The sequence below is a fragment of the Pterocles gutturalis genome, unplaced genomic scaffold (genome assembly GCF_000699245.1).
Source record: "Pterocles gutturalis isolate BGI_N339 unplaced genomic scaffold, ASM69924v1 scaffold19011, whole genome shotgun sequence".
Lineage (NCBI taxonomy): Eukaryota > Metazoa > Chordata > Aves > Pterocliformes > Pteroclidae > Pterocles > Pterocles gutturalis.
In genome coordinates this window covers 48,142-67,680 of record NW_010106072.1, presented here as the reverse complement: position 1 = coordinate 67,680, position 19,539 = coordinate 48,142, and the positions used below count along the sequence as shown (strand labels likewise).

Here is a 19,539-nt window from a genome sequence, read left to right as displayed (position 1 = left end):
AGGAATTAGGAGGAGTTGAAAGTTGGAGTGTTTTTTGGCAGGGCTTAGTGCTGAAATCCTCACGTTTCTATTTTTCTGTTTTTGCATTGCTCAGAAGTCTTCCCCGATCTGCTATCTTTGTTTGTCATCAGCAAAAGTCAGAAAAGAGCATTTGAGTCAACAGGAAACAGTGACGCGAAAGCCTTCGCAGCAGCAGCCACATAAGGAAATCTCATTGCACCATTTCTGGACTGGGACCGAGATGAGTAAAACCACACAGCAATTGTTACTGTAAATTAAAGAAACACTTGGAGGAAAAAAAAAAATAAAGTCCATGGGATCAGGTGGGCTCATTTGAAGGCTGGTCCACATTTAGAGATTAGCCCTGCCAATTTCAGGGCAAGAGAAGTGTTTGAGTTTTTTTAAATTTGTTTACATTTCAGTTTGTCCTCTGTATTTGTTCACCTACTCGCAGGGCGAGGGCTGCTGAAAGCACATATTGTGTCCTAAGGACAGTGTTTGATACCAATTATATACACCCACCTTATTTGTTTGTTGTCTTAGTGAGGTGTTGGTGGGGCTTGAAGGGAGCCCCTGATTGCAAAAGCCTCTGGCTAGGACCGTCCACATACTGGTTACTGCCCCTTGCAAACACAAGCACCCACTGAAATCCAACTCAAACATCACTTTAGCTCTTTATCCTCACCGGCTCTACTAGAAAGTTGTTTTGAACCCCCCATACCTTTCCCCTTCCATCATCACGGGGTGGGAGGGGGGGGCGGAAATCCAGATTTTATTTAAAGAGCATCCTTTCCCTTCCCATGCTCAAAAAAGGCTGTGCCAAGTGCAGCATGGAGGCCAGAGGGGACTTCTCTAAAGCTAGTCATTGGTAGAGGTTCAGGAGACCCACTGGGGAACATCAGCAGGGTCTCTCCAGCCTCCAGAGACACCAGGAACAGGCTTGGACAAGCTCTGCACACCCCCCCTGCAGCAGAGCTCTCCCAGCTGCTGGTTCTGCCCACACTGGCTCCTCTGCAGGACAAGGGGCTGAGCCGTCCCACCAAGGACACATCCCAGCAGTAATGTCACCCAAGCCTCCTCTTCAGCTGGCAGCTGCCATACATACAAGGCAGCATCTGGAGGATATGGAGACCTGGTTAAATGCCATTTAGAACAATGGTCCAATTCCACTCCCCCCCCACTCCCTCCCCTCAAAAAAAAAAAAAAAAAAAAAAAAAAATTTGGCCCCGCTCAGGAATTCCACTAAGCTTGCATTTCATCTTTTTGGAAATAATTCATGTACACGACTCCTTAGAACACCAGCTTTGGGCTCAGTCTGAGTTCACTGAAGCCAAAGGGTTTCCCCAAGAAAACAGTCATTTTTCACTGTTTTGGCAGTTTATGCTTTGCAGAGCAGAAGGCAGGCTTTCAAAATTATCTCCATACAGAGACAGCTGTGTCACTGCTTCCCACCAAAAGTTTATTGTTTCCAAAAAGAGTAGCAGGGCTTAGGGAGCTTGTAAGCAAATTATTACAAGATAATTACAAGAGCTGGCAGACTCCCTCAGTGCTCCCAATGTTCCTGTTCTCCCTTCGTGGTCCACAACCCTCACACAAAGCAATCTGCCTCAGGTCCTGCTGGGAGCGTGCACATAAACTGTGCTGTCTCAGTACTGGGCTTCAGAAAGGCACATGTCCAACTCCCCCAGCAGTGCGAGTGGCCATCCGTATCTGGGTCACACCAAAGCACAGGATCCAGAGGAGGAATAACAAACAGGTTTGTTTCTCAGTATTTATCTTCAGAGGAGTAACACAACCATGGACTGTGCTCAGACACTGCTCTTTGCCAAAGCGCCTCCTCCCCTCCACACCTGGTCCTTCGACAAGGCAGCGCCGCATCCTTGCGAGCTGCCTGCTGCTCCCAGCGACGAGGGTCACAGGAGGGCAGGCTGTTCAGGGGGTTATAGGTAGCAGTGTTTCAAAGCCAGAGAGGATCGCAGGTGCCATCAGAACGGGCTCACCAAGAGGGAATTGCCAAAACAACCTTTGTACATGCACACATGTGCACAAGAGCTGAAGCAGACGTAATGAGCTCAGCCCTAAATTTCCGGACAGTGTCACTCACCTGGCTGCGATGAAGCGAGACAATGACCTACACTAGGCAAAGATTTGGTCTTTTTTGATTTCAAATCAGAATAACTACATATGAAGCAGAGGAGAAGAAATACTCTGCAGTATGCTTGCTCTGACAGAAATATCTGCATGCATTAGTGATGCTTCTTAAACACGGCCACAGCAACAACTATCACGGCACCTGCCACTGCTCCGCTCGTCACCACGGCCCAAGACTCGAAGATGAACGAGGCGGCGGCAGAAAGGCGTCAGGTTTTACAGCCATCTGCTAGCTGATTTTTGGTGCTCTGTTAGCTGTTTTACCTCTCTGCTTCAGTGACTGCAGAAGTACACACCGGCCTCAGGAACCACTTCTGGCTAGGAGAAATGAAGCCGCGGCAAGAGAGCGCGCCACAGATGGCACATACAGCCCTGGGGCTATCGAGGTGGGGAAGACAACTGTGCACTGTGCTGCATCTGAAAGGCTGGGAAAGGGAAGGTTTCGTTCCTCTGCTGGTTTCGGGGTGTTTTTTAGCCAGAAGGTGCAGTGAGAATTGAGCAAATTCAGAAAGAGGTCAGGCACACGCGGCATCTCCTCCAGACTGGGCAGCTAGTGAGTCCACTTCTGAGAAGCACAGGTCACTACCCCACACCGGGCTCATTTTTAAATATAAAGAGGCACTGGTGTCATTGTCACAAGTGCAGGAAGGGGGTAGTCACCACCAGTTATTACTTACAGCTGTGCCCTGCTGACACTGCTGATAACAGGCACAATGCAGGCTTCCCTCCACCACAGCAGCAAGGCACATAAACACTGCCTACAGAATAACAAATTGGCTCTTGCCATTTGCATAAATAAACTCTGTGGGGTCCCTCGGGGTAAAGGCTGCCTCCTGCACGCATGTGTGCACAGCACAGTATGAATGCTGAGCTCATTCCAGAAGAGCTGAACAATGACAACCACAACCCAGGGTGAGTTGATGGGAGTGTGGGCTCCCACTTCTCCCAGGGGAGAGAAAAAAAAAAAAAAATCACAAATCTAACTACACCCTCCAAATTTCTGCCCATTTTTTAACTGCACAGTAGAAATTTCAAGCTCACATGCTGCAGCTTTTGTAACACAAATTCAGTCATTTCTCTGGAACAATGCATCCTTTGGGATACGCAAGTAAACCATACATGCATCCTTCCTCCTCATCCCCTCCCCTTAAGATGATCTAATCACAGCAGGGTTACATGTTAGTTCGTCTTTTGACGAGAAACTTTTACTCAACATACACGCAAAAGGATGATTTTTATCACTCTTGTTCATCTGTATCTGTTCCGTTAGAAACAAAACAAAAACTAGAAAAAAAAATCTCAGACACTAGGTCAACCAATTAAAGCACGTACAAAAATGACTGTGTAATCCCAATTAAAAAAAAAATAGCCAGCTTGGCCACCATTAAAACAAAATATCAAAAAAATACAAAACAAATTGAAAAAAATAAATTAAATTGAATCTTCCCCTCCAGACCTTTTAAGATGGCCTAGAAAACTACATAAACACTCCTTCCCACCTGAAAGATCAAGAAACAAAGGGCTGGCTGAACTTCAAGGGGAATAAATTGAAGAACAAGGAACCAGAATGTAGCAAGCTATAGACATCACCCATTAATCAAAGATTTATAGGGCATCTGCACCCCTCAGCTGGCTGCTGGTATCACGGTGTCTCAGAAGAGAGTACCTCTGTACAGATCATGCTCTTTTTACAGCCCTCAGTGCAGAAAAAAAAGCTACTGGAATTGGTGTTACCAGTTTGGAGTGACCAACCTGAGACAGCTCTGGCCTGTTTTTAGAAATACTGAACTCTGCAATATCTGCTGGCCCCAGACTGTGCTGGGGAAGGCTAGAGACCTCTACAAGCTCAGCCAAAGGTCTTCAGGAAAATTAAGAGTGCTGAAACACCCAAAGGCCACTTGGAAATGGCCTGCTATGAGGGCTTTGTGGATCCATCCTCTCACTTTAAACACCAGGTGGAAAGCAATACGGATCCAAAGAGGCTGAAACCTAAAACACTGCTGGGTCGCACCTCAGCTCGTTGCCTCTCCTCTGAGCTCCGACTGCCGTTTTTTAACCTGTCCTCCTCAATACTGCCTGGCACCTCCTCGCTCAGGATGCTTGCCATTTGCTTCCATTTTGATCCCTTTTTATGCCGCAACTTCCTTGATTTTAAGGCCAAAGAAAAATATTAGTTTCACATACTGTGTCTAACCATGGGCAATAGCATCTCCTTCAGCTACCCTTGTGCCAAGCTTGGTAATCGTCTAGAGTTACAACCTCTCCCAGACGCCACCGCAGATGGAGACAGGCATTTTCTCCTTCATAAAAATGCAAGTATCCCCAGTCCCTCAACAACCAGGTGTGGGAAAGTTACACTCAGGAGCTGCAAGATGATGGTGGCAGCTAACCCTTCAGTTTATGTTTTCACTTCAGCTCGTATCACCTCAACGTGAAGCCGAAGTGCGGACACCCAGCACAGTTCACAGATAAAAATCAGAAATGTCAGTCTGATCTTTTTTCATCTTCTGCAACCAAAACCACTCTGCCTACAAAAAGAACCCTGACCCTGTATGTTCCTGCAACAAAGAGAGCACTGCGAGGTGTTCCTGTGCACATCAGAGAAAGCTGAGCCTTTCAGACCAGGCTTTGGACGCCTCACACATCTGGTTTTTACCGACAACCCGGGCCAGCATCCCAGCGAAGACGTCATGGGCTTTTGCTGGATGTGAACAGTGTAAAACCACTGAAAGACACAGTTTCCACCAGTCTGCCTTTCATTGGTGCTAGACAGGACAGGAGCCAGAAAAGGGCAGAAACAGGCTGGCTCTCCCATGGTCGCAATGCCAACGTGAGGACACCACGGCACACGCCCACAGAAGCCACGGCAGAGAGCAAAGGTGTAGAGAGGAAATTCCCCTGCACTTCCAACAGCCCCCAAAAAACTGATTCGCTGCCCCAGAGCCCCCAGTAAAGCACAACTCAAGTTGCTTCAAGCTTGAATTTAGAAGGACTCTGCAGCAAGCCCCCAGAGGGGTGCCTCCCTTTCTCGCTTGTGTTTATGGCCACAGGGCACATGAGGCCACATCAAGGCTTTTGGAAAATGCCAGGCCTATGAACAGGATGTCCCTGTCAGCATCTTCACTTGATTTTGTCCGGCAGCAACAAAACTGAAGCATGCGCTGGTCTTCCAGCACAGTGGCTTGAGGCTAGCAACAGTCTCAGTGCTCAAGAACTGGGGAAAAAGTCTCAATGCTTGCAGAAAAGCATCCAAGAAGTGCACTTGGCTGCCGGGTGTATGCACATATCGTACCGTGCCTCCTCAACGTGCCAGAGAGGCAGGGCTGGGGGTTTAGAGCCTGGGAGATGATCAAAGCTGTCATCTCTGCTCCCAAAGGGCTCCCTCTCAGCACCTTTCAAAGAGAACATCAAAGAGGCCTCACCGCTTCCTCACCACCCACCAGCACACTCCAAGGCCTGTGTCAGGACGCTTGTTCATCTAACCAGAGCCCCAGGAAGGCTGCTGCTGCCTTTCCAGCCTTCCTCACCTCCACCATGCCAGGCTCTTCCCCAGGCTGCGTGGTGCTTTACCCACTTGGTGACAAAGGAGCAGCTGGTGGACAACCAAGCTGATATTGCAGATCCCCTGGAGGGACCGTGACTGAAGGACTCCAAGACCACACAAGGGCATCTAGACCTCTCTTGTGGCATCCAGGGACAAGCAGCCAGCTAGCTGCCACTGCTCAGTCCCCCCACTTTTACTGATGGGCCCTCAACTGAAAATTATACCCCCATCAAAGCCTCCAGGTTAGCTTAACACTTCTAGGAGGTGAAATACAGGCCCATCTCTCTGAACACCTGGGTGATTCATGACATGATGCCCACACTGACTGTGGGAGAACTGTTTAAGCACTCTGGGAGCCAGTGGAGACGTGAAGAAACCTTTTCCTTCCATGTCGAGAGCATGACATCAGCCCACAGCTTGTAAAGGGGGTGGAAAGCTGCGTGCCGGACAGCAGGCTGCCCTCATAAAATGGGACCAGTTCAATGATTAGCTGCCCTGGAGTCCCTGGGCCAGTCCTTACTGGCTTCAATAGCACCCCTGCTAGCTATTATCTCGGAAGGACGCTCATTATAGAAAATCATGTCCCTCTGCCAAGTTCTCGTGTCTCACTATTTTTGGAACGACAGGGGCAGGCTCTGTGCCTCAGCAACTGTCAGCAGAGCCACACGGAAAGTAAATCCATATAACGATCAGGCTAGCACGGACAGTGCTGGAAACAGCATCGGCTGGGAGAAGGTTCCCTGGAAGCACCCTGCGGTCATGAGAAAAGGGATAAGGGCAATAAACATAAAACCCAGAAGCTATTTGACACTATTTGCATGGGAAGCTGATCTCCCCCAGCCCTCTTCATTCTCATGCATACGAGTGGAAACAAAAGGATTTAAATGCAAACCACCTGTGCAGGAAGGATGGTTCCTAAACCCTAAAGAAGACAGGACCTACTTACTGCAAACTCATTTTAATGAAAACATTCCAGGACCCACATTCCCCAGGATTAAATTACTGACTTAGTTATTTATACATATAGCTTCTTTCACCTGTTCTAGGACAGTATTGTTGAGGTGTTGCATGACACCAGTGGCAGGTAAACGGAACTGAGCATTTTTTGGTGCTTGTGACCCCTAACGCAGGATCCACGATTATCCACAGGTCAGCCGCAGCACCTGTCAGCAACTCACAGATTACTGCAGCAGGAGCATAATCCTCTCTGACACTAAAGGGTGATCTAAGGCCCTAGAAAAACCAGAGGTAAATGGCTTAGGCGAGGTGGAAAGTTCCCAAAGCAAGGCTTTCAAGTAAAAAAAAATAAAAAAAATTAAAAAAACCCAGAGACATGATGAGCAAGACCTCACACAGATGCAGCTGGAGCTTCTCCCCCAGCAAGAGACCAGCAGAACTCCTTCCTTGACTTTCACAGGAAAGGAATCTGGAGGTGCAAGTCCAAAATTGCCTGGCCCAGCAATGGGCACACACAGGGCTGCGTCCAGCCTCTGCCAGCCTGCTGTGCAGCTAGTATTTCCTCTTTAGGCTCTGAAAACTGTGACCTATAGCGTGCAGAAACAACCCTTGCAGCTCCTACCACCTAGTGGCTGCAGGATTTCTGTGGGATAGAGCAGGAGGCTGGCTGGAGGTCAGGCAGCCTCAGCCCACCCGGGGTGGATACAGCAGCCCTTGCCGGCGGGTATCGCTTATGCTGCAGCTGAGACTAGTTTAGGACCACACTGAGCACAGAGGCAGCACAAGACAACAGAAAACCTTTCTCAAAACCATCAGCAACTAATGTAAGCACAGAAAAACGTCAGCTAGCCCCAAAACAGTAAAAGTATCAGCAATATAGATGAACTCAGGCAACGCATTGGTGTCTCTGGTACTTGTGCCAGCTGAGCTAACGCTAGATTACTACCACGACATGACATTGCACTGCGCAGTACAGACATGCCCTGGGCTGTTTAAGTCGGCCCTAGGCTGCCTAAGTCAGGAGAAAAGTTTACTGGTTTGGGTGGAATATTATACAAGAGTCTGAATTCAAATGCCTCTAGATCCAGCCAAACCCTCAAACCCTTTGAACGCTCTGTCATGAAACTGCTGCAGTATTTCAGGCACTTCCAAGATCCTTCCATTCCAGTTTCCACAATTTCCTCTTGAACGGGGAGCATAACTGGACACCCCTACTCTAGGTGCAGCCTCCCCAGTGCCAAGCAGAAGGGATAATGACTTCCCCTGAGCTCCTGAAGCAGCCAGTACATAATTTAACTCACGCACAAGGAGACTGCACTGCTGGCTCCTACTGAATTTGGCACATGCCATAAGCCCCAGATACCTTCCAGCCTGTCTTGATGCATCTTATGGGATCAGGCTCTGACTTTGCTTTGGCAAATGGTAAGAGGCCTCAAAATGGCTAGTTCTTGAAAAATTCCTAAAGGCAGGCCCAGCAGGTCATTATTTATCCACGATCTCCACTGCAGATGGGAGTCACACATTGTTTTTTATAACATGAACTGTTAACACCACATTTTCAGACTTTGGGCTGTCAGTATGATACCTGTGAAGTGGTTCCATGCCATTGCAAGTGAAACTAGGTATTGTTTTGTGTAACCCTCTCCCCAATTCCAAACACAAGAAATGCTTTGGTATTTCTAAATATGGCTGCAGGTTGACATTTTGAATATGTGGTTACTGTTTTATTTTTATACATATACATACAAATTATTTTCTGCCAGGTTTGTGTTAATGGAGAGGCTAACCCAATGCCATGTAAAGAACAAGCAGAAACCCTAAGCACTGTATCAGCCCAGTTAAACCCTCCTGGGAGGACTCTGTCCAATGAATACCCAGCTGTTGCAATAATTTCTCTATTATAGTAAAGGGATTTAATTATGCTTTTATAAGCAATTCACATCTGGTTATTCTGGATTGGGGTGGGTGTCACTGAGTGCAGAACACAGATAAAAGACGCAATGAACCCCATTAGTCTGAAATCTATTTTTTCTTTAGTAAATGCTTCCCTTTTCGGTTTTGTATATTATTGGAGGGAAGTGGTTTTCTGGTACTGACAATTCAGATAATGAAGCAAAGAGGGATTCAAGTAAAAGAAAAGACTGGAAATAGCAGGGTCCTGCTATGAGAAGCACCATTCCCTTGGCACCCTTCCAGAGACTGACCAGCTCTGCGTTCAGGGCAGCAAGGGCTGCAGGGTTCATCCCCCGGCTCCTGATGAGAAGCTGGTCCAGAAATTCCTGTTCCAGGCTGCCCTAGTGTTTAGCAACCTCCTTTTCATTTCCAGTCTAACTGTATCCATGGCCAGTCTAGATTCATTTAATCTTAGCCAGCATCTTGACAGCTTTGTTTCCCTCCTCAGTGTTCGACAACTGCAGACATCAATCAGATCCTCTTTTTGCTTTCAATTTGCTAGTCTAAACAGTCTGAGTTCTTCCTTTTTTCTTCTTTTTCCCTTTTGCAATTACTTCATCAGCCCAGAAGACCTTGTCTGCACCCACAGCAGATTGCATTCATTTTTTGAACCCGAAGGATGGTACCAGCACAGTGACCTTAAATCTTCCCTAAGTTCATGGAAAATACTCTACACAGCCCAGGAGCGCATTTGCTATTTTCACATCTACATTGCAATTCAGTAAGCAAAGCCATAGCAAAGAGCATAGCAACGAGTGGCAAAAACCACTGTTATCCCACATCTGACCTCAAAAGCTGCACACATCAGTACTGGACATTTCTGATATTTTACATGAGAACTGCAGGAAAACCATTAAAATTTGGGCCCCGCGTCTTCATATTATGAAATCAAAGAGGAATTTCCTTGGTTACTAGTGACAACAGTGAGCTTTTAAGTTTTGTTTCTGCCATGCAGCACAGCTGCTATGTGAACCACACAGGCAGTATACTAAAAAAAAAAACCCACACCTTATTTCTATTACGTGAGTCTGCCCAAGGGCTCCACCCTAAACGAGCACAATTCTTAAGCTCCATGGCTGGCTGTTGCATCACCCGAGTGAGAAGAGAAATGGGTGGGTGGCAGGATGCATTTCTCTGCCCTTTCCCCCCCCCCTCCAGTATTTTTAGTTTAAGTAGGAGGAGTGAAGCCACAACTAAAAGGGTAAGTTTCTCTTGCCTCTTCTAAGAGGAAAACAAACTCTATTACGATTCAGTAATGGACAGAAAAAGCAACCTGAAAGGAGCCCAGGCAGTTTGGGAGTGCTACACTGCAGAAAATGCTTTGGTCCTATTAACAGCTTAGCTCAGGGACTCTCAAACTTACCTTGCCAGGACACAGCTGTGGCCACTGCCTCCATCACAGCCACTTCTCCCTCCACCACCCACATCAGCAACAAGCTTCCACCCACATGCACACACCAGAGGAGGCTCTAAGCTGGAGAGGCAGTATGTATGCAGTCCTCCACTGAGGTATACATACCACAAGTGACAACAATGCTGTCATTTGTCTTATCTACACCAGAATTATACCAGCTGTATAGGGATTTGATTCAGTGTCCGCTCATGTCAGTAAGATCCTTTCCATAACCCCAGATGGATCTTTCATTCAGTTCTGAGCAGAGTACAAAGGCTATCAGAGACAGGGGCTAATCCTGCTTCCAAGTACAATTCACTGAGTTTGCAGATAATTCAATGCAAATGCAGTACTGTTAAAATTCAGGTATCAAGACAGCAGGGCCTGAAATCCCACAGCAATCTGAGGACACTGCAGGTCTGTAGACATTTGTGCATCTGCATTTGGAAACATTCAATGGCACAGAGGTGTTTCTAGGGAAGACACAAAGAAAGGCTTCCCTGTTATTACCATTTTGTACGGAGCCTAGAACAAGCCAGGATTTTGTTTGACAAACGCCCAGCAAATGTTAGAGAGGGAATATAGCAGAGTGCTCTGTTCACCCTTGAGCAGAGAGGTCTCTCCTGGGTCTAAGGTGGATGTTCATAACAGGCTGGGAGGCAAATACAGAAGAGAGTGCCTCTGTCCTGAACATGCCAGCCAGTGTTAGGAGAAGGCTGTCCACTGCCCCAGCTATACTTACAGGAGTCTGGAAGCAACAGTAGAGCTTGGTGAGGAATGGGTGGTTCCTTGCTAAGGAAAGGATGCGTTTCTCGGTCATGGTGCATTCAACATCGTCATCTTGGAGAATGACATCCTTCTTCAACACCTTCACTGCATAGAGATGCCCACTCTCTTTCATCTTGGCAAGCATCACCTAAACCAAAGGAGAGGGTAAATCGCAAGAGCTGAGCCCTCAGTCTCTATGAGCAACACAGAACCTCTCACACTGGAAAGGTCAGTTAGCTCATGACCAGGCTTGTGGATGCAAGCGAGTCAGCCTGTTAGCGTGAACATCGGCATACAATTGATGACACACATGCTACTGTCTGCAGCAGGCTTCTCCAGATCGAAATGGCCACACACATTGCTCCAATGCCTGGTTGAAGGGCTAGGTGGTCAAAGCTCATCCACTGTGGCACTACTCAGGGGGTTTGCCCTGGCATCTATCCCCACTTCTGTCTTCAGTTATCAAATTCAAATACACCATTTCACATTGGCATTGTGGCAAAGCAGAGAAATGAAACCCCCATCTCACTGCATTTGAAACCACTGCCTTGTTTCCTTTAAAGGAAAAGCCTTTACATGCTCCAAGAAACTCTGCCCAAACGAGTGCTAATGCACACACTTGCAATTTCTGGTATGGGTCCTGGCATGCAGCTGTTCCTTTGGTTGTTAGCTTTCTTGTTTTCTGTGATATCCAAGTCTTCACTTTGCTCTCAGCTTTCTTTCTCTTCCCTTTTGTCCCTGCTCTCTGTAACCGACTTTGCCGCACAAAGCATACTCCTGTTGACAGCCTGTGTGCCACATTATGAAATAACTTCATCTATCTTGCAGCTTCTTAAATAAGGAATGTGACTTTCCCTGAAAGAGCTGCAAATAACTCTCACCTTTCCAAAACTGCCCTTTCCCAATACACGAAGAAAGGTTAAGTCTTTGATCCCTAGTTTGCTTGCTGAACTTTCACTGACGTTGTTGCTGTCTTTCAGGCTGCCTTTTCCCTGATGTCTCAAAGTAGATCTTGAAACTAGTTTCTGTGGAGGAAAGGAAAGAAGTATCAGTCTGCATAGAAATTATACTTTTGCCTCAGAGGTGTATACAAGTAGTCAACCTACCCACCTGGGCATTTAGGACCTGTTCAGGTACACTGTATGACCACTGGTACCACCACCCCACATAGCTGCTGCAATCGACCGGCCAACCCCAGCACTGCACAGAGCTGGGCTGAGATGTCAACACTGGTTCCTAACTGGGGCATTTTAAGTTGCAAACCCACTGCCCAGCAGATCCAAGACTGCCCAGCAGATCCAAGAAGCAAGTCTGGCTCTCTCCATCCTCACTCCCCAGAAAAATAAGACAATGAGTGTGGAAATCCAAGTTTCCTATCTAACATCAGAGCGAGGACTACATAATTTCTGCAACATGCGAAGTGCTGGTGAGATCTAGAACCCAAGCAGGTTTCACCTAAATCTCTTAGGTTTCTACCTGATTTTAAGACTCTTACTCAAAGCCTAGTTCAGGGGGACCCAAACTGCAAAACATTTTTTCTTTCCCACAGCTGGGCTGCTGGCTTCCTCTAGTGCTGTAAACTGGATGGAAGGTTGGTCACTCCCACACCAGCAGCCAGGTGTCCGCATTTTCAGGAATTGTACCAGTATTAGCACACATTTCTAGAGCTCCTATTTTTGCATGATATGAAGATCAAGTCAACCTCCAGTGCCCTCCATTCACAGCTTTCCAGGTATGAGTACAGATATAAACCATGAGTACTATTATTCAGTATATTAGCCCAAACCAAGTCACACAGACTTCTTCAGCTCCACCTTGTGACTACTTTGATGTAAAGCAAAATCCTTCCTGCACAGACAACTTGTCTCCCTGACACAGAAATGGCAACCCCAGGCATGAGGAAAGAACCAAGAGCATTTGGGACAGCACCCAGCAAAACTCTCAATAAATTTAAGCTTGCAGTACAGTCTGAACTCTTACCTAGAACCTTTAGCTCACAAGTAACGAGAAAAGATTGTTACACACCAAGCACAGATTTTCATTTTCCCGATTTCATCTCCTTTTGATGTGCAGATTATGCAAATAACCCATGCTGATTTTTACAGAACTGAGAAGGGAGGATGGGACTTGTGTTTCCCTGTAACTCCCAGGATAACTGTCCCCCTGAATGGCTACAACATGAAGAGTGAAAATAAAGTCTCAATTTGCTACAAACCAACTGAAATCCAAAGCAGCAACAGCACAGCCTAGCGAGCAGGCTGGGCTAAATTTGCTACAAACCAACTGAAATCCAAAGAAGCAGCAGCACAGCCTAGTGAGCAGGCTGGGCTGATACACTATCATGTGGTCAACTGATGTAGCTGACTAACTGTATGACAAGATTTACCAGGTCTGGTATGTTTTGGGTTTTAATATTTTCTTTTTGGTCAAATAAAAATAAATAGAACAATATTTTATTATGGGCTATTATGGTTTCAAGCAAACTCACTTTTCAAAACTGCAAGCAAAGGAAACATGATGAAAACTTGTTATCAAATGACATCTCTGATTTCAATTACCCTTTATGAAGCATTTTCACTCAAGCTCTTACAGTGTGTTTTAAACTCTCTGAATAGATTCAGATAGGCAACAGCTGGATTTTTAGGATGCCTTAAGTACTGACAAGCAGAAATTCTACACTTATGTCCCAACCCTGGTAACAATATCACTAGGGCCCTGGCTTGGATATTTGTGCTCATGGGAAAGGAAGAAAAAAAAAAAAAAAAAAAAAAAAAAAAGTATGGCATTAATTATATTGACCATTAATTAGTTTGGGATCTTATTCTCCTCTCATTCCTGTCAAACAGATAAAAGAGTCACTGGAGTCACACACTGTGAAACATAAGCAGACAACAAAGCAACACCTATAGACTAAAGCCTCCACCAGGGTAAACCTGGATATAAGACATCCATTTTCCAGGTGAAGTCTTTGCCACAAGCCACAGACGGTAATAACCTACTCATGCAGTCCACCACCCAACACCATCTGCTACAGCTGAAGTCTCTGACTTCTCCTGCATCCATATAAAGACTCAGTTATAAATAATTTACATAGAGGAGAAGAAAAAAAAAAAAGACAAAAAGACTCACCGAATTTGGGGAAATGCTTCCTGGTTGCAGACCCATGCATGCCAAGGTTTTAGCAAGCTCTGCTGCATTCACCCCACAGTTTGGTGCAACATTTGCTTGGCATCGGATGTGGACATTCATTTTACAGACTGATGGGGTGATGGTAGGGATGGAAAGTAAAAGCAAAGAAACAATTAAAATAACTTGGAGGGATTTATTGCTGAGAAGTAACAATTTTGCTTCAGGAAATATATCTGGATCTACACTGTGTCTCTAAACTAAAGGGATTTTTTTTTTTAATCTCAGAGGAAACAAAGTTAGAACTGTCAGAAGAGAATAAACTCCTGAAAATCAGGAATATATCCCAAACTCTCCACGTAGGATGCCACATTGCTTGAAGCTATTCATAAGCACGTGTTTGTCAGGTATATAAACACCATTGCAGCTATACCTGCAGGTAAAATTAGGATTTATTATGCCACTGAATTCACAACAAACTTTCCCTGCACTTGCAGGTATCTAATTTTAAATATCTATAGTTCAGTGGGAAACTACAATCTTTCTTCCTCTCACTCATGGACACACGTACACCCTCTTGTGGGAGATGAAGGCAAACGGAAACTGTTACCCACACGATTTTACAGTCTGGATCACTGAAACAAAACCATAACACCAGGACATGCCTTGTCATCAATTAATAGCGTGACAGACAGGGTAGTCAACCTAAAGCAATGATCTTTTTTTCCTCCTGGATGCCTTTTCATTGCCTTATCTCATTAGCTGAGGAAAAGCCTTCAGGCAAACAGAAAAATGAATGCAAGAAGCAGCAATACCCAATAATATTTCCAGTAATGCCAGTTAAACAAAGCTCTGCTGAGTGTGCAAACTAGAGTCCCTCAGAAGCCTGAGATTAAAGAGTAGATCAGGTAGATCAGTGTTTTTGTTAACCCTTGCAAGGATGAATATCCATTGCTTGGCTTTCTGGTTGCACAAAATCAAGCCCACACAGTGCAGCAAGAGTCTAAAAATATTTGTATTTTGTGAAAAGGCTACAGTAAGAAGCTGCTCACTTTTACACTGTAGGCCCTGTCGCATGATCCCCCAGAGCAAGGAACCACAGTGGTCACAGAAAGTCGGGACTTTGTAGTTGTGGACGCTGAACTTATGAGGAATGTTGATTCCAAACCTCTGTTCAGTCACCTGAGGCACCAAAAGAAAAGCACAGATTTAAAATTCAAATACATATATTAAGCTGATGTTCACTTACATACAGGTATTTAAGTTAAAAACTATGACAATAATTTCAGCTCAGAAAAATGTCCCAATCCATCACCTCATTGAGGTTTACTGCAACGCTGAGTGACCACCGTCACCTGCCATGAGCCTGCTCTGTTTTCCTTGCTGGGCAGGCTGGACTACTCGACAAAGCAGATTTTTAAAAGGGCAGCCTAGCCAATTTTAAATTCTTAAAACCAAGTTAGAACTGTAGATTATTTCATCACAAACCTATCGCACTGCAGCACCACATGTAAATTATGTTAGCTACAGCATGTTGTAAGTAACCCGTTTTCAAATTATGAACTTGCATACCATGTGCAAACATCTAACTTTAGGTCAAACCGCTGATTTTATTAAATTTAATATAGGACAGTTTTCCCAGCTCCTCCTAAAATCCTCATTCTACTTCCCACCCTCCTTGTTATTAACAGTCTTTCATTTCAGGCCCACATTTCGCTTTATCACTTGCTCTCATCCCCTTTTTAACACTGTCGTTTTCCAATTGTGAATCATTCAGATCTCAAAGACACCTTAGAAACCAACCTTAATGATTCTATTCTATGACCAGCTGAAGAAAGCCACCCCCATTGAACCTCTTCATTACTTTCTACTTTGTTTCCCAGCACGCAGAGCCTGGAAGACTGAGGGGGAACCCACAACTTCAAAGAAAAATCAGGAGTGCGACTGAAACTGTGAGTTTAAAGTGAGCAGTGCCTCCTCATCTTTGTCTTCTTTTAAAGTAGCTTAAATGTGTTATAATCCCTTCATTATCTTAAGAGAGGGTGAGGAGACTCCTTATTTAACTTGCACTTTACCCTTAGGCATTTTAACTTATTTTCACCTGGCTTGGCAAGGGGTCATTTGAAGAAGTCTACCTGCGCAGTTTGGAGGCAAGAAATAACGAATAAAGGCAATTGCTTAGCTGCACTGGGAAGAAGGTTTCTGCATGGCACACAATACTGAGCTACCTCCTGATTAAAAATATTTCAGTTGAATTTTCTCAGTTATTGAAGAATTTCCAGTTACAGAAACGAGACATGCAATGCACAGAGCAGTTTTAGGTGGTGATGTTACTCCCATCAAATACAGCCAAAACTAGCAAGAAAGAAAACCTTCAAAACACAAGTTATGCAAGGGTTCTTTATTACAACATCAATAATTTCATAGAGGAAAGGTGTGGAGCAATGACTAAATGGGCACTATAAATTACAAGAAAAGAAGAAAAAAAAAAAAAAGAGACATAACAAAGACCAGTGGTTGGATTTTAAAGCCAGAGAAATCCACATTAAGAACCGGGCACCGATTTTGATGACAACACAGTTAATCATGAAAGAAAATTACCAAGGAAAACAGTGGACTTGCTATTTCTTTATGTCTTCCAATTAAGACATCCTGCCTTCCTAAACTATGTGCTAGTCCAACCAGTTACTGGCATTAACAGAAGAACAACCAGGTGATGCTGCATGGCCTTTATGCCTGTTCCCATCACTCTTCCTCACTTTTAAATCCATTAATAAAGATAACACAGAGTAAATTCTGTTACAGGACAACCCCCAGCAACCCAGACAACCCTGAAGATTCACAAATTATGATGATCCAAAATAACCAACATGACTTTACCTTGAGATCGGTCTTGTTAGCATTATTTTGGCACGTGCAAGCTGTAACAATGAGATGATGGCAGCGCTTGTGTACGACGCAGGTGCATACTAGGAAATAAAAGAGACATGCTGAAAAGAGGTCTTGAAAGACTCAGAACACATCAAGCCATCATCTGGGTTCTTTAAGGCTCAGCTGTATCATCAGAACACAGTAAAGATGTGAAGAATAATCAGCTGCCTATATAAAATATGGTGATGCACACAGAAAAAACAGTGAAACTTCTCAAATTAACTAAAAACAAATGCTGTTGAAATAATTATCCAGTGGAGAGTATTTCACTAAAGATACACAAACAACATTAGAGAACACAGATCTGAGATACCCAAAGCCATCCCTACATCTCAGTGGCATAGCGCTTCTGGCACTGGATATCCAAGTGAGACCTGCCCAGGTCAGTTTGTCATTGAGGCTCAATGAAGTGCTTGGGTCTGGGAAGCTGGATAACTGCAGCAGGATGGTGCTGTGTCTAGGCTAATTAGCTAGTCCCCATCAAGAGGGCTAATCAACCCTAAAGCAGACTTGGGCTCTCTCCAGGTCTAAAGCTGGCTTGTCTGGAATGAACTTGGATTCCTCCATAACCCAGCAGGTACCGTAAACACCGCTAAGAGCCATAGCTACTGTCTACGCAAGGAGATTTCTGTAATGGAAACTGCAAGTTACAGAGGTGTTGCAGGGTCCCACACTATTCTGTCTGTTGCCAGCTCAAGATTGCACGCACAAGGGTCTATCAATAACATTCACTTTCACACAGAGATTTTATGCAGGATACACATTTTGTTTACACAGTTTCCTTTCATATGAGGACACCAGTGCCCTATTATATTGCACAAGAAACAGGCTGCGTTAGAAGGCTACAATGAATGATCACGCACCTGTGAAGCAAGTCATTCTGTCATCTTACCACAGAAAAAGGGAAAGGAAGAACAATAATTAAGTGCAAACAAGCACCATGTACATCTATACAGCCATTCAGTCAAAACATGCAATTCAGACACAATTGCTGTGCCAGCCCACAAGGCTGCCCTTTGAAGTCACATTCCTAATTTCATTGTGTTGAACTTCATCAGGAGAGAAAGGAAGAGGGTGGCTGTTCCAGTAGGGTACTTTGTGTCCCAGTACCAGCTGAACATTGTCCTGATCTCAGCCTATCTCAGTGTTGCACGTACTCAGCAACTCAGTGGATCCGCACAGGATGAAACAGCAACCGGACCCCTAGGTTGAATGTAGGTCGTTGCTCCTGCATGCACACAAGCTGTCAGCCTGACAGCTGGTCCAATGTTTTAGCTGGTTGGGGAGGAAGATGAGCCATAATTTCAGAGAAGCTGGTAACCGCAGGATGTCCCAGCAGCATGGGAAAGCGCTCCCAAAACAGCACATCCTACACACACACTGTACAGGAGCGGAGCACCTTACCTTGGCACTGGTATCCCTGCTTCCCAAACACGCCCCTGTTCAAAACAAAATATAAACTTAACATCAGAAAGTCTTTTTTTTTTTTTTTTTTTTGTAGATCATTTACAGAAGAAAGCCAAAATGCAGGAGCATCCCAAATGACCAGATTCCTGGGCAAAACTGCCCAGCATTAATGGTGCAATTCAGCGCAGGGGTGTGAGAGCGTAAGAAAGCACTGCCAGGGCCATAGCTTACAGGGCAGGCTGTCAACATGCATGTTATTCCCCATATCCCCCTCACTCTAGTTTCTGAAATACCTCACTTTGTTACAACACACACAGCACTGATCACAACTGATCCCAGCAGCCTACACCCTGTTATTATCTCTCCCACTCCATGCTCTTTTGAAACATATTTAAGTTTTTCTCCCTTCTTTGCCTGCTCCCCCACATGCATCACCCCACACCTCTGGTGGCTTTTCTGTTCTCAGGCATTTTCTCTAGTCTTTCAAGCAACCATTTATCTCAGCATAACCTCAAAGTTCCATTCAAATTAACACCTGGGGTCTTTCTTCAGATTGCTCAGGTTATTTTTTCCTGCCCTGAAATAATATCTACCCTCACAAGTGAGGAACGTTGCCCCATCCCCACACCCTCCCAGTTTGCTTCCAGCATCCAAGATACATATCACCTCTGGCCTCTCTGCAGTAGACTCCGGTGTACAGCATACACAGACCCTGCTAAACCTGATAGCCAAGGGTCACATCAGTGGCCCTTGGTAAAATGCTGGGTAACTGATTCAGGATCAGGGGTGGCACGTCTGTCCCCAAAACATGAAGGGATGAGAAGCTCCATACCACCACGTTCGTTCTTACCAGATGAACTCCCTGCAGTGCGAGCAGTACGTAGGCTGTCGCAGGTAGGTAGCCATAAATTTGTGCCCATTCACCTGATGCACTCGCCTTCGCATCGCCCGCTGGCGTTTCCGAGTGAGGTTCTTATAAATTCGATCCCTCTGGAGAGTCCCTGTACAGAGGGGCAGAAAAAAAACAAAAACAATGAAACATTATCAGACACAGTTACTAATCCTTTTTTTACTAAAGCACAAAATGCTTTCAAAGGCCACAATTACATGCCTGGTTTAGAAGACAGGGAACTACAACCTAGAACAAGGTTAGCGCCTGGGACAGGCAAGGAAGTTAATGGCAACAGCCCCTTTAGCTCAAAATTACATTCTTCATCTAGAAATAACTGCCTCTTCCCGTCTTCCTCTCACTCCTCTCCCATGTTGAGACATGTCACTAACCTATTAATTCACAAGCTGTAAACACACA

The 19,539-nt window shown here is 45.2% G+C and overlaps 1 protein-coding gene across 1 annotated transcript in view; it reads right to left on the bottom strand.

Moving 5' to 3' along the window:
• Positions 1-19,539, bottom strand: part of LOC104472104 (protein kinase C eta type-like) — a gene marked incomplete at its 5' end in the record, with an annotated part of 117,392 nt that overhangs the window by 49,716 nt on the left and 48,137 nt on the right. Inside the window, 7 exon segments of the mRNA XM_010087652.1 lie at positions 10,741-10,914; positions 11,648-11,791; positions 13,896-14,023; positions 14,945-15,074; positions 16,773-16,861; positions 18,228-18,262; positions 19,081-19,231. Coding sequence (XP_010085954.1) covers positions 10,741-10,914; positions 11,648-11,791; positions 13,896-14,023; positions 14,945-15,074; positions 16,773-16,861; positions 18,228-18,262; positions 19,081-19,231 — 851 coding nt within the window.